The sequence below is a fragment of the Pleurodeles waltl genome, chromosome 6, assembly GCF_031143425.1.
Source record: "Pleurodeles waltl isolate 20211129_DDA chromosome 6, aPleWal1.hap1.20221129, whole genome shotgun sequence".
NCBI classification, from domain to species: domain Eukaryota; kingdom Metazoa; phylum Chordata; class Amphibia; order Caudata; family Salamandridae; genus Pleurodeles; species Pleurodeles waltl.
In genome coordinates this window covers 652,128,674-652,144,330 of record NC_090445.1, presented here as the reverse complement: position 1 = coordinate 652,144,330, position 15,657 = coordinate 652,128,674, and the positions used below count along the sequence as shown (strand labels likewise).

Here is a 15,657-nt window from a genome sequence, read left to right as displayed (position 1 = left end):
TGTAATTTAAAACCCTACTTCACCATGAGAGAGGATTTTTCATTACAATGTCAAAGATGCCAAACATGAACCGGTTACCCATTTGGAAATTATCACTTAATAAATGTAATATGGTAACTCTAATGTTTGTCTATGTGGGAGGTAGGCCTTGCAGTAGTGAAAAACAGATTTAAGAGTTTTACACTACCAGGACATGTCAAACTAAAAGGTACATGTCCTACTTTTTGAATATACTGCAGCCTGCTCTCTGGCTGTCCAGGGCCTACCCTGAGGGGGACTTCTATATTTCAAAAAGGGATTCTTGGGCCTGGCAAATGGTTTATTTTGCCAAGCCGACATGGCAGTTTAAAAACTAAACACATGCGTCAATGGGAAGCCTGAGACATATTTAAAGTGCTGTTTAAGTGGGTGCATGATAATTGCTTCAGGCCCACTAGTAGCATTTAATATACAGGCCCTGGGCACAGGTAGTTCCACTTTACTTGGGACTTGCAAGTAAATTAAGTATTAATTTGGGTATAAGCCATTCTTCCAAGTTTTAAAGAGAGACCACAAGCGCTTTAGCACTGGTTAGCAGTGGTTAAGTTTGCAGAGTCCTAAAGCCAGCAACAACAAAGCAGGAGGTTTGAAGGCAAAAAGTTAGGCGGGAAACCACACTAAATATGCCAGGTTTAACAGTCAACGATAAATGTTTACAGCGCCCCAGCTTTGACACAATTGGATGGATTAAGGGGCAGGCATGGGTGAGCTGGGCTCAGGCTTAGGTTTGAGGGGCATACAATAAGAAGACCTAACTACTTTTATTTTTCTCGTTTTATTTCAGGCCTCCAGTGCCTGTCTATTTTCTCCATTAAACTTACCATTCTCTTTTCTCCCTCCCTTTCCTCTCTCGCACTTGTCCCCACCCACAGCCTCTCACCTCCAATTTAACTTCTTAATAGGAGATTATAGTGACAGGGAAGAGGGGAAAATTAGTGTTTACAGGCTGGTCACTCCTAATGTAATCAGCCATGAGCTGACTGACCTGTGAACACAAACCACCCTCCCCCACTAAGATCATCTACAATAGTAAGGGGGAGGCAAGGTCAAGAGCAGTGATGGTGGCAATGCACAGACCTTCCATGACTAAGCATTCCCCCAGTTCTTCCCTAGGCTCCCTCCACAACATCCAGTGCTAGAGATATTCTGATAAAGGGAGTGGTTGCATCTACCAAAGCAGCAATTAATAGTTTGCTAATGTATTAATCGAATAATTATTTTTCTAAATCACACAGAGCTATACAAACATAATGGCTGCAACATATACCAATGTCAGACAGCACAGCAAGCTTTTCTCATTGTGTCAGAAAGCATAACACAGAAACAAATAAGCACCCAGAGATCACAGTGGGTATTTGTGCCAAATGTTTGTACTTTTGGTCACTCACATTTTAGAAGTGACTATAATTGCTTGCACAGCCTTATCTGCAATGCACATTTTAGACTTGTGTATTTCAAGCCAAAGATATGATAAGGCATTGCCTTGTTTGACTTGGTGCATGGCTTCCTGCAACTGAGGGACTGATTGTGCACATATGTCTGTATATTTTATAGATGTGTGAACACACACTCAAAGAGGCTCATGGGAAATATGTATTGTGTGCAGCGCCCAGTAAGTGGTGCACTGTTAGTGTGTTCCCTGAGGTGGAGCTAAGTTAGCTTCAGGGAACACCACAATCAGGTTCAGTCTGACACTGCATGCCTTAATAGGGGTTTGCACTATACAACACAGGGTGAGTTCACCTGCAGAGCAAGACTGAGGAGTAGGTTAAACTACCCATACCACCTTTCAATCTTGTGCTTTGTTCACCATCTGGGCAATCTTGGGGAATTAGCACTGGGCACAGAACATTTCTGTGTAATGGGCGCGCGGTGCAGGTCCGCACCATCATTGCAACCAAGGACTGCACCCACATTGTTTAGTGAAGTGCCACGAGCCGCATAACGAAACATCATCAGAAGCCGGGTAGGTCCTTGGCCCTTCAATTTCCTCTCCCATATTTCATAAGGTGCCGTAGATAGATGCTTGTGCGCTTGCGAACATGTTTTGCATAACAGAAAGGAAGTTTCATAATTTGATTGGGGGCGTGGCCTCTTTTAATAGAGGACAAGCCTTTTCCTATGCACCTGTGCAATGATACAGATGAGATCGCTCAAACAAAGAGGTTCTTGTGGGGCGCACTAACAGTGAAGGCACACTTGGAGCACAGAGGATTCCAGGAAAACATTCAGATACCGCACTAGAAGGGGGTGTAGTCATACCACTCCCTGCCACCAGAGGGGCCCTACCTCTGCCAAGGACTTGCTAAGTTTGCCTGCAGTAAACACCAATACAATACGTTAAATTGTCACCCTGCCCGTCGCTGCACTCGGTTCAGTGCATGCATCGAGTAAAGCACTTTTTCTGTATAGTCAGGTGCTCGGCTCCAGTCTGCACCAAAGGCACCCAGTGTGGCTGTGCAGCATGGCTTACTAAAACCGGGCACCAGATACATGCACAGCTAGATGTTGTACTGAGGAGGGGTAGCCGAAAGAGAGCATTAGCGCTCGCGGAGCCTTTCTCTTTATTTTCTTTCCTATTGTAAATAAATGTGACTCACAAAGCCATCAGCAGTAGCAGTGTGTGAAATTCGCATAATTTGCTTTTTAGTACCTTTTCAAACTTTGGAAAAATGGCGGATAATTTACCAACATGAAAAAAAAACCTTGCACTTAGTGCTAGACTTTGTCCATTTTAGATGAGAAGACTCATTTCCACCTAGAAAGTGTGAAAAAACACAAGCACCATGAGCGTATTATGTTGTCGTGTTCTGTCGTTTGCGCTTTTCCCATGCACTCGTGCTATTTTTTTTACTGTCGGTGGGGCGTAATTATGCTGCATGGCATAACAGCTTAATTTCGGGAATTTTGTGTGACAAGCGTAATACAAATTTACACTAGATCATACCGGCATGATGCAGATTTCACCTGGGCATAGCCGTGAGCACCAATGGCCTGCATCAAACAAACTAAATATAACATTTAGAAAAATGGTTAAACACAGAATAATGGAAGCAGAAATACGGACGACTCGTGTCCTAAACATGCTTATATGGATATAGAAGTATATAAATCTGTTTCACGTGGTTGAATATTGGTCGATATTTTTCTATGCATAGTTTTTAGTTAGGAATAAGCAGAAATGTTTAGTACTTTACATTATTAGCACTTGAAAGAACATTGTGGTTTCTGTTTTTTATTCCAAGAGACACCAGCATAGGACCATTTTAAAAATAAACTGTAAAACAAATGCAATCTGCTGTTTGGGGAATATCTCATGACTGGCTTTATTGTTTCTTTTTTTAATCCCTGCATGCTCTTGTTTTTGTTCGGGAATGCAAAGTATAGAATATGGAATCTTCTGACGCATTAATCCCTGGGGTAGTGGACAATTTTGCATTTCAGAGCTGTTCATTTGCTTTAAACCCATGAAAAGAAGATGTGCAGTGCACCAAGATAGGTATTCTTGCTATATTGTGGTTTATTAAACGTTCACATTACTCAAAGAAAGAAGTCGTTGGAATCAGCAAAATATCCACTTTTTATGCACATTTTTGTTGATAAAAATTGCACAATTGCCCTTAGAACAATCTTTGTGTTTCAGCTAAATCCTCAGTCTAAGATAGTTGGATACATTGTGATGTAATCTCGAATTTGGGGGCCCTGCGTTTTCCTTTTCTTCCCAATGTGAACTCTCCATGGCATATAATTACCAACAATGTACACTTTCATACATGCACAATACAATTAAATATCGCGTCTGGCCTTTAGTCACTGACCCTTCTTCCTTTAAATCCCCCTTCACATATGCGATAGAGGAAGGAATACGACACCAAGTTGAGACCCAAATATAAGCCTTGCTGAGGGGCTTGCTTATTTATGTCTTGCTCAATTACCGCCTCCTGGCCACAAGACCACAAGGTAGTGGTGCTACCATTTGCATTAGTGATGCCACTAGTCATTTCCTGGAGAACTGCCATAGCCTGGTTAGTAGTGGTAATACAAGGGCGGTAGTGACTTTACATGAAGTATGATTTGGTAAGGATTCTAGCTGTCTTATTCACACATAGCAGAACAGGGAAACCCCCTGGCTATAGGGTGGCTGTGGGCATCACCAGCTCTGAGCTTGCGGTATTTAAGGGGAAATAGGAAGAAAAACGATAACATCTTTTAAGATACTTGAGTTTAAAAGTCCTGGTTGACGGAGCGTATTCCTTTGTTGAGCCAAATATTAAGACTGTAGAAAATGCTGAACAGTTTCGAAAGGTTCAGATTCCCAAAATCTTAAACATCCTGTGAAGAAACATAATTAGTCATATAAAAGTGTACCCACTACTTTCTTTGTGAAAGTGGGGGAAAATAGTTTAAACTTTTGTACTTGGGCAGCAGATTGGCAGGTTAGTCAGTTAAGATGCTGGGGCATGACGTTCATACCTGTAAGACTCCACATCATGTGGCGCGGCCAAAGCTGACCTACTGTGGGGATAGCTTGTTGGCATAGGCTCAGAACTAGCTATTTAGTGCTGTGCTGGTCATGCACAGTGATGGGCTGCAATTCTACTTAAAAGCGACCCTTCTAATAGTTCAAAGGATCAAAGGTGTTTCTGCTAAACCATGGTGTAAAAGTGGTCAAGTTAAGGACTACATGATGCCGATCGGTAGGCCACCTTTTTGAGGTAGATAGCTTTCTCCCCTTCGATCAGCTACAAGAGGACTTTACGCTTACTGTCATGGAGGAGCTCCATTTCCTCCAGGTTCAACACTGGCTATCTCACCCTAGCATGGGAATCAGAGCCCAAAGAACCATAACAACCTTTGAAAAGTGGCTCATCACAAATACCACAGGCAAGAGTATGATCACAGACCTCTATTGCATCTTACCCCATGCCTCTCCACTGCCTAAAACCCCACAACAGAAACACTGGGAACTTGAGATGGGCAGACACCTAACCCACAAGGAGTGGGGTGATACATTATAGAGCGAGTCACACCGCATGCAACTCCTCGACTATTGAGACAGCCACTAAGATCATCACCTACTGGTACCACATGCCTCCCTGCTTGCACAAACTTTACCCTACATACAGCATAGGATGTTGTCGCCAATGCAGATCACCAGGCACTTTACTTCACATACTATTGGAATGCCCTAAAATCACACAATTTTGGGAACAGGTTCTCAATGACATAGACACGCATTTAGAGACACAACTGCCCAGGTTTCTGGCCTGGGGCTACCCAACTCACTCACCTTTTCGCTCAAATCCCTCAGAAGTAGACATATTGGCTTAACATTAGGGGCAGCCCACCAAACCATTCTTGCACATTGACGTACTACTGCAATCCCTACACATCTGGCCTGGCTTCACTATGTCATATTCTGGTTATGGAAAAGCTGTCCCTAGTACTGACTTCCCAAGGAGACTCCTACAGAGATCTATTGAAACCATATATAACCCTTCTGTCCAAGGAGTTTGGAGAACTGATGTGTCCTAAGTACTTGAGATTGTTATGCCTTTCTGACATTTCCCCACCTACACCACTAGGTATCAATTCTGAGGCAGAACCTACACCAGACAATTAAAATCCTGTCACATGGCAGGTGCTTGTGAGTGCCCCAGGGTGGGAACCCGGGGGAGGGGGGGGGGGACTCCTAATAGCTTTTCTATGTTTCTTGGCCCCTTTCATAAGCTTGCTACGCCTACTGTCTGTTGGCTGATTATTCTCAATAATAAAACAGATTTGAGCTGTAGACTATGGGGTGAAATCAGAATTTCAACCTACCTGGGTACTATGCCTTTAGCCAGGACTAATGAGGGCTTTTACGTTGTCACATGAATATAATGTCACCCAGTTGTTCAATATGCCTTTTCCTTTCAGACATTGGCTTACGGTGATATGAACCACGAGTGGATTGGGAATGAGTGGCTTCCCAGCCTTGGCCTCCCACAATACCGTAGTTACTTCATGGAGTGTTTAGTGGATGCACGGATGTTGGACCATCTCACCAAGAAGGACCTCAGAGTGCACCTAAAGATGGTCGACAGCTTCCATCGGTGAGCAACTACAAATACTATAAGTAGAAAGTCAGTTTCTTAATTTAAGAAAATTACAGATTTCATCTAATTTTCTTGCGGTTTTATATATTCTATTTAAAAAGTGATTACAAATAAGTGATATATACAAAGTTCTCTTTTATCATAAATATTGTTATTAATAATATAAATGTCCATTTCGTACAACCTTCTACATATAAAATTATATATTTAACTCTGCAGCTTGTAGACAGAAATCTACCAAGCTATTGAGTGCAAGAAAGAACCCCTCTGTCAAAGTGCAGTGCACACATTTGAAGTACAGTGCACACATTTGCCCAATTTAACTAACACTGTTTTTTCCCATCCATTTCAATACGCGATAATCTATTGGTAGAAGCACCATACTTAAATTGTATAGCACATTGAAATAAATTCTATCAGACAGTTGCAACGCATTTGGAATATTAATACAAAGTTCTCGTAATTTGTGGATCTAATGCAGACTGTGACCTCTTTCTGTTGAATGCAGCTGAAAACGTCTTCTTAAGGTTAATGCGCTTTCTGTGGTGATTGAACAATGCACAGACTGCTGTCTCCAACCTGGCAACACAGTGCTGGGTTGGAAAGAGCCCAGTGTGCATGTCTGTTTGGCTGGCCCAAGACTGCCGGGCAAACAAACATGCACACTGAGGGGGATGTGCACTCCCCCTTCGTCCCTGTCACGGCCAATGGCCCAACCCCTTTTATAATAAAATGATAATAAACATTGTTTATTATCATTTTATTGTAAAAGATTTACAGCAGCTGCTGGCGAGGGGGCGACGCTCGCTGTCGCTGATGCAAATGTCATCTCTTTGATGCCACACAATGTAAACATAGATGTGCATGACAAACAGATGTACAGAGGTTTGTTGAGCATAGTTCTCTGCGCTCTCTTAATTACCTTTGGCCGTTCACTGCATTGGAACAGACCGCTATTTGTTCATGAAACTAAAACTGATTTAAAGGCCTCATCTTTTCTGATCTGCCTTCAGGGTTGGGGGAGCTGCTGCAGCACCTGCTGCATTCCTCATTGTAGTGCCCGTGTAGCAGTATTTTTAACTATTAATAATTCACTTAACAGTATTCTCTCATGTAGAATAAATTTTGCATAAGAATATGCTGTCTACCTTTCCTGGAATGCAGGGGCCGCTCCTCCATTAGGGCAAAGAAACGTTCCGTCCCCCACCAGCAGCAGCAGCTGCAAAACCTTTAAAGGGGTGGGGCCACAGGGATGACTAGCAGTGAGGGGGAGGGCCTGTGCCTCCAGCAGCGACAAGAGCAAGAGGAGCGGCACAGCGTTTTTTCTGCACCCCGCAAGCCACGCCTGCTTGAATCCATGTAATGTGCAGCACAGAAATCCGGCTTCTAGGCAAAGATGCATATTAACAAATCTTGCTTTCACAAACTCTTGGACTATAATCAGGGCTAAGCTTGCATAGCCTTCCAGGAACACATTATCAACAGAGCATATCCTACTCTTTGTCGTTTTAGAACTTAATGGGGTGGAGCCAGAACAGTGATCGGAAATGAGCCTCGATGCAAGTTCATGTTGGCCAAGGCTTAATGTTATCATGTCAACATATGACATACCCACTAAGCACAATCATTTTGATGTAGAGAACATATGAAGATACTGTGCCTGCTGCAAGACACTGCAACATTCACACTTTAGCTTGTATATTCAAATTTAGTATGATGTTTACTCTGATTTCTCATGTTGTGTCATGCTCACAACTGCGATTGAGATGGAAAACTAGTCTTGTGGCAGAGGCAAAGAAGAATTATAATTCCTAACATCATGTCTAGAAGTAGACCCTTACTGTGATGTAAAGCTATCTGCCTTTTAATGTATATTTTTCAGATTCTTCCAATCAGCACTTTAAATGAAGGGATGGGCAAAGTTGCAGAAACTTTGTTCCTGCAGTTTTATGATACTTTTTTACATTTTGCAAGAGGCTTACTAGTTTTCAAAGCCTATATGTTTTCAAAACACGAAAGAAAAAACTAAACCAAGAGCAGCTCAGGAGGGTAGTTATAAAACCATCAAACTGACAGTAAGAGCAGTGATTTGCAGAGGTAAACTAACACTGCTCAACAGTTATCTACTGCAGCTCTCTCATACTAGAAGTCGTGCCCTCGAAGGGGCAGGATATCCTTCTTCAGAGACTCTAAAATGTGTGCCAGCCAAGCTACACCTGTTTACCAAGTAGACTTCATGTCTATGGGTAAACCAAAGGAGTACTGGGTGAATCACCACATCTCACAGTGGTAATATCCCCATGGATCACAGCTATGGCTGCATACCAAATGATTTACCTTTTGCCAGAAGTCTTTCACTTCCTGAGTAGGGTGTATCACTGTTGGAAATCACTGTTATACAGTTGTAGCCACGCACTAAATAGATCCGTGTTGCAGGCTTGGTGAGGTTAACTTTCCTGTGGGTGAAACCATGTGAAGTTGGGAAGTTTTTCCCACACTTGAGTAGTGACATTTTCTCAACTTTTTTAGATTTTTCTGGCAACTTTTACATTTCAGAAGACTCAGGCCCTCATTCTGACCTTGGCGGGCGGCGGAGGCCGCCCGCCAAAGTCCCGCCGTCAGCTTACCGTTCCGCGGTCGAAAGACCGCGGCGGTAATTCTGACTTTCCCGCTGGGCTGGCGGGCGGTCGCCTTCAGGCCGCCCGCCAGCCCAGCGGGAAAGAGGCTTCCACGATGAAGCCGGCTCGGAATCGAGCCGGCGGAGTGGAAGCTGTGCGACGGGTGCAGTTGCACCCGTCGCGTATTTCACTGTCTGCGCAGCAGACAGTGAAATACATTTAGGGGCCCTCTTACGGGGGCCCCTGCAATGCCCATGCCAGTGGCATGGGCACTGCAGGGGCCCCCAGGGGCCCCGCGACCCCCCTACCGCCATCCGGATCCCGGCGATCTGGATGGCGGTAGGGGGGGTCGGAATCCCCTCGGCGGCGCAGCAAGCTGCGCCGCCGTGGAGGATTCAATGGGGCGGCGGTACACTGGCGGGAGCCCGCCAGTGGTGCCGGTCCGACCGCGGCCTTACCGCCGCGGTCGGAATCCCCATTGGAGCACCGCCGGCCTGTCGGCGGTGCTCCCGCGGTCCTCCGCCCTGGCGGTCTTTGACCGCCAGGGTCAGAATGACCGCCTCAGTGTCCTTTTGGCAGTTCTCAGTTCATTTTAGGATTATATATTAAAAACATAAATAGGAATTTGATCCAATATATCTGTTTTGATTCACTCAAGATACATCGTGAATCATAAAACTTTTGATTGCTCATTGTAGCAGGTAGTTACAGTAATGATGGATTTTTGAAACTTTTGATTACAAAATGTGAGACATAAATCGAATATATGATTCACTTAATATGAAATTTAATGAGATTCAGCAAACATAATTTTATTTATATTAGATGTAACTAGTCTCTATATTTCCCTGCCTCATAAAATACAGGTAGAAACTTGTATTGTATGTGTTGGTTTCAGTATAATACTTTATTGAAATGATGCCGGATTCAGGACCTGGAGGCTGGACTCTATGTCCCAGAAACACTTTCTCTTGCAGGAGGTGGGCCCTCAGCCCCTGCACCAGGCAAGCATATATCTTTAGTGGGGGCACAGCACAGGACTCTGGATGCAGAACTTGGTGCAGGACTCTAGGCCTTAAAAATTCTCTCTCCCGCAGGAGGTGAGGCCCGCAGCACAAGGGCCAAGAGGTGCTTTTCTTCACTTGGGGCACACAGCGGCACGGGACGTCCAATTCATGACTCGTGGCAGGACTGTAAGCCACAGAAACACTCTCTCCTGCAGAAGGCGAGGCCTGCAGCACTTGCACCAGACAGACGCATATCTGCAGCTGGGCACACCTAAGCGTGGGATGCTGGTTTCAGGACTCGGGGCAGGTCTCTAAGCCCCGGAAACACTCTCTCCCACAGGAGGCATGGCCTGCAAAAGTCGTGCCAGGTGAGCGCATATTTTCAGTCGGGTATCCTTTCTGTGAAGGTCCTCAGTGATGAGACTACCACTTTTGAGGATGAACTAGCTTGGCATGCAAATGCTGGCCATGACATTCATAATCTTGTTGTGCACCCCTCCATTGATTTCAACTCCTACAGCCCAGGCCCATCTCCAGTGAATGCTGCTGTTTCAGTGAACACCAGCAATAAAGCTACCTATTGTAATGTTAATACCATGCAAACTACGGCAGCCTTTTTCTGAGTTAGCCCTATCACATGAGGAGACCACCTTAGACCTCCAACCCCCGCCCGAGCAGGGAAAAAAGGGAGTGGGCCGTACCTAAAGCCAAATGGCCCAACATCCCTAACATTGAGAAGCATTCAGCTAATCCACTTGAGATTGTGAATACCCGAAGGTTCACAATTTACTGGACAAATTTTAGTTTAAAATCAGTGTCTCATTAAGGGTCTTTTTGAATCCTATAGTAGCAGGCTCAGTATTATCGAGCTGCCAGGTACGGCCATAATAATGGAAGTTAATTCAAAAGCCCAGAATCATCTGATGTCTCGCCTCATGGTAGAGAGGCAGTTTACATGGGCTTAAGTAAGGAGGACTCTGTCCAGTTGCTTACCTGGCTGCAGGACAAGATTGAACAACCTGATGGGAAGATCATTCAGTCTTTGATTAACATGACCAGCTCAGCAACATGACAGTGGGAGAGGGAGTGGCTTTCCCTCACATGCTTTTGGGGAGAATGACATTGACCCTGAGTCTTCCTTTCGGATGTCGCAGAGGCTGCCAGCAGAGGACACTGTCATCTCAAGTCTGGAGCACTCACTTAACATGAAATCGGAAGTCGTTATTGGCCTACCTCCAGAAGCAACTGCGTATATTGTGGTTCTAGGGAATGTGCCACCGATGAAAGCCACTCAATCAACTGATGGTTATAAAGCGCAGCAACTCACCCATTAGGGTATCAAGGCGCTAGGGTGGGGAGTGTAGCGTGTACCGGAGGTGGATTAAAAATCCATGTCTTCAGTTCCTTCGGGAAGCTGGTGAGGGAGGTGGTTTGTCTGATGTAGATGGATAGGGCGTTCCAGTCGGTGGCAGCGACGTAGGAGAAGGAGCATCCTCCTTTTCTGGGTTTTCTGATGCCGGGTACTTCTGCAAGAGAGACCTGGGCTGAGCGTAGGCCCCTGTGGAGTACGTGGAAATTGAGTCGCTGGTTAAGGTAGGCTGTTCTGGTGTTGTGGAGGGTTTTGTGTGCGTAGGTGAGGATTTTTAAAGTGATTCTTTTCTCTATGGGGAGCCAGTGCAGTGTACGTAGGTGTTGCAAGATGTGGCAGTGTCGGGGTAGGTCGAGGATCAATCTAGCGGCGGCGTTCTGGATGTTTTGCAAATTCAGGTGAGTTTTTGGTTGATTTCAGCATAGGGTGCATTGCCATAGTCCAGTCTGCTGGTGATGAGGGCATGCGTGACGGTCTTTCTATGTACGAGGGGGATCCATTTGAAGGTCTTGCATTGGAGGCAGAGGGTGCGGAAGCAGGTGGAGCTGACTGAGTTGACATGATGGTTCATGCCGAAGTTGGGGTCCAGATGATTCCGAGGTTGAGGGCTTGGATTTCCGAGGGTGGGTGCCACCAGGAGTCGCTCCATGTGTTCGGTTGAGGGCCCAGGATGAGTACTTCGGTCTTGTTTGTGTTGAGTTCAAGGCAGCTCTCTCTCATCCAGTTGGCGACAGCTTTCATGCCTTCATGGAAGTTGTGTCTGGCCTTGTCTGGTTCGTTGGAGAGGGAGAGGATGAGTTGGGTGTCGTCGGCATAGGAGATGAAGTTTATTCCGTAGCTTCTGACAATGGTGGCTAGCGTGGCCATGTAGACGCTGAACATCGTGAGGCTGAGGGAGGATCCTTGGGGCACTCCGCAAGTGGTGGGTGTGGGTTCTGCGAGGACGGGGGAGAGTCTCACTCATTGCGTTCTGCCGGAGAGGAAGGATTGGATCCAGTTGAGGGCCTTGTCTCTGATGCAGGCTTCGTGGAGTCTTCTTATCAGGGTGTGATGGGAGACTGTGTTGAAAGCTGCCAAGAGGTCGAGTAGGATGAGTGCCGCTGTCTCTCGCTTGTCCAGTAGGGAGCGGATGTCGTTTGTTGAAGACAGGAGGGCTGTATCGGTGCTGTAGTTTAACCTGAATCCACATTGGGAGATGTTGAGGATGTTGTGGCTTTCTAAAAACGTGGTGAGTTGGCTGTTGACTGTTTTTTTTATGACTTTCGCAGGAAATGGAAGTTGGGAGATCGGCCTGAAGTTTTTGAGGTCGGTGGGGTCAGCCAAGGCTTTCTTAAAGAGGGGGTTGATCTCGGCATGTTTCCAGTAGTCGGAGAAGGTGGCGGCAGTTAGTGAGCAGTTGATGGTGAGGCGGAGCTTGGGGGCAATGGTGTTTGCAGCTCTGGGGAAGACGTGATGGGGGCATGGGTCCATGGGGGCCCCGGAGTGTATGGACTTTATGGTTTTCAATGTATCTTCAGTGGGGAGGGGTGTCCAGGTGGAGATTGTAGGCTTGTTGGTGTCGGGGTTTGGAAGGAGGGGTGTGCGCGTGGGCTGTCCTTGTTGAATCTGTCATAGATGGTCTTGATTTTGTGGTGGAAGTAGGTGTTGAGTCTGTCGCATAGGTCCTGTGAGGGTGGGATGTCCGTTGTTTCACTGTTGGGTTGGGCGAACTCCTTGATGATGCTGAAGAGTTCCTTGCTGTTGTGTGCTTGTGAGGAGATCCTGTCTTGGATAGCCTTCTTTCTGGTGTTTCTGATGAGTTGGTGGTGGTGGCTCTGAAGTTGCTGTGGGCTTTTGGGGATTTGGTGTTACTCCAGATTTTCTCGTGGCGGCAACAGGTGGCAATATTCCAGAAAGTTATAACCAACTTAAGAACAAGGTCACTCACTGGTTGAGATTGCATTCTTCTCTTGGGTTTTACACTCATGAATGGATTAATTTGGTATAAAGTGTGAGCTGGATTATAAAAGTCATGAAAAATCTTGCTGGTTACTGTGTGGTGATAATTTTCAATAGGCCCACTGTAGCAGGGCATGTCCTTGCATCTATAGGTTTGTTCAAAACCAGCAAACCCTGAACCATACTTGCCCTACTGTTGGTCTACTTTTACAGGCCTTAGGCGGCATATCCTGTATCCTGGCAGCCTATAAATCAACATGTTAGTATCCCGAGGAGAGGTGCTCCTGATTCTTTTTTTATTGGAGACCTCCAATAGATATGCATCTTTGAGCTTGCTTGACCTTTGTAAGTGGCTTAAGCCACAAGAACATTTTTGTTATGCCATTCAGGAATCACATATCTCTTCCCATGGAGGTCCTCTTGTGATCAACTCAATAAGTTTTCCACAGGTGTCCCTACCTTACAGCTTCCAGTTTCCTTAAGATCTACAATATAAAAATCTTACAGTCCTTTTAGTGATCATAATCCAGGCTGCTTATCAATACTATGGTCGCAGACAATTAATGTGGGCATACAAGGGGACAATGGGGTTTGGAAGGTGATTAATCAGGGTAAAAGGCTCAGGTGGATACAGGTAGTTCCTTAGAGTTTTAAACAAATCCTGTCCTCAAGCTGTGCAAATATGTTTTCCATTTGTTTAGATAGTGATTTCCACAAAAGGGATGTCTTTGGGGCCTTTGCAAGTATTTCCCGTAAAGTGCCGGACCTCCTTTGCTTGCCATTTGTACCTAAGACCCTTCATGTACCAAAATAGTTTGATAGAAGGTGTTCCCAGACAAATAGAAACCTAATAAGAGGCCTTAAAACTAAGCCCAGGGATTCTGCTTGTATCTTGTCCTGGCGTAGCAAGTACAAGTCCGAAGTTAGCAGACACAAGAACGTTATAAGGAACATAGGTCCTGATTTAGAGTTTCTGGAGGGAAATACTCCAACATAAGTGCGACAGATATCCCGTCCACCATATTACGATTCCATTATAGCCTATGGAAATTGTAATACTGCAGATGAGATATCCGGCACGTTTGTGACCGAATAAACCGTCCACCAAACTCTAAATCATTCCATCAGCTTGAGACAACTTATTACAAGCTAGCTGTCTGAAGAACAGTGCCAATTTTTGGAGCATTATTAATCACCCTTGTTTTGCCGAATATGATGCTGCTTCATTTTGTCACCATATTACTGCTGATAAATGGGTCTCCCATTTTAGAGGGATATACAACTGTGCAATATTCACTTCTGATAATCAGGCGAGGCAACCTATGGAAGGGACTTTGAACCTTTTATTTACATGAGACCAAGTAAGAAAGAGCATACTAGGTCTGACTAAAAACAAGGCCCTTGACCCTGATGGGATCCCACCTAACCTGTATATAAGTGCCATTGAGGTATGGGCCCTAGTTCTAACTCAGAGCTTAAATGCTGCAGTCAGGGTGAGATCTCTTCCTTCACTGGATACTTCTATTATTGTCCAGCTCTTTAAAAAAGGAGATAAGGATAGCCTCCAATGTTACAGGCCAATTTCCTTGGTTAACTTGGTTCTTAAGGTTGTAGGGCCAGTCCCTTTTAATAGACTAATCATCGGAGCTGATGATTATACATTTTTTTCTGATTTACAATACGGATTCAGGCCTGGTAGATCGACTATCGATCAGTGCCTGAACCTGTATATGGTTATGAGTAAAGACACAGTGGCCCGTTCCGGCTTGTTTCACCTGGCCTTCATGGACTTTACCTTGGCCTTTGATTAAGTAAATCGAGATATTGCAATTGTAAATTATGGCAAATCATTTTGTCAAAGGGGGCGGACCTGGATATTGTCTATTTCCTGAGGGACCTTAATGCCAACACTGTAGCAACAGTTCGATTTACAAATGACTCAGCCTGTACTCTGTTTAAAATGGGTAGGGGGTTAGACAAGAATGCACTCTGGTCCATTTCCGATTTACTTTAGATGTAAACAAGCTTGAGCAGATTTTAATGGATACCCGGACAGATTGTCGACAGATAGGCATATGCTGTCTGCCTGTTCAGCTTTATGCAGTAACACAGTTTTAATTGCCAAGACTGCGAGGTACTTGCAAACCCTTTTGGATATTTTGTGGTATTTATGGAGGAGCTTGACCTAAGATTTAATTTTAGCAAATCTTTTGTAAGGATGTGCAACTAAATCCAAAACCTTTAATGTGTGGACCCATACTTTATCAAAGGTGGGGGCATTTCTGTATCTGGGCATTCTGTTCAATTCGGATTTGAGTTGGAACCCCCTGTTATGACGGGAAAAAGCTGAAATCACGAGGGCTAATGCAGTGGTATTCAGCTGTGCTTCTAGACTGGGTAGTAGACTGATCAAGGCATTAGTCCAAGTACAGCTGGCCAAATGTGTCTCTAGAGCCTTGAATGGTAGTAACATCTTGGGGTATTTCAAACATAATCAGCTACAGATTGTCGTAAATATATTTTTAAGGAGTCTTTTATGTGTTGCTCAAAGTATTCCCTCATTCATTGTGAATGAGGAATTGAGGGTT

At 44.9% G+C, this 15,657-nt stretch overlaps 1 protein-coding gene across 5 annotated transcripts in view; it reads left to right on the top strand.

Moving 5' to 3' along the window:
• Positions 1-15,657, top strand: part of PPFIA4 (PTPRF interacting protein alpha 4) — a 3,105,259-nt gene that overhangs the window by 2,243,087 nt on the left and 846,515 nt on the right. For all 5 annotated transcript variants that reach the window (XM_069239004.1, XM_069239005.1, XM_069239003.1 and 2 more), the window contains one exon: positions 5,959-6,134. In XM_069239004.1, coding sequence (XP_069095105.1) covers positions 5,959-6,134 — 176 coding nt within the window. The remainder of the gene's footprint in view (positions 1-5,958; positions 6,135-15,657) is intronic.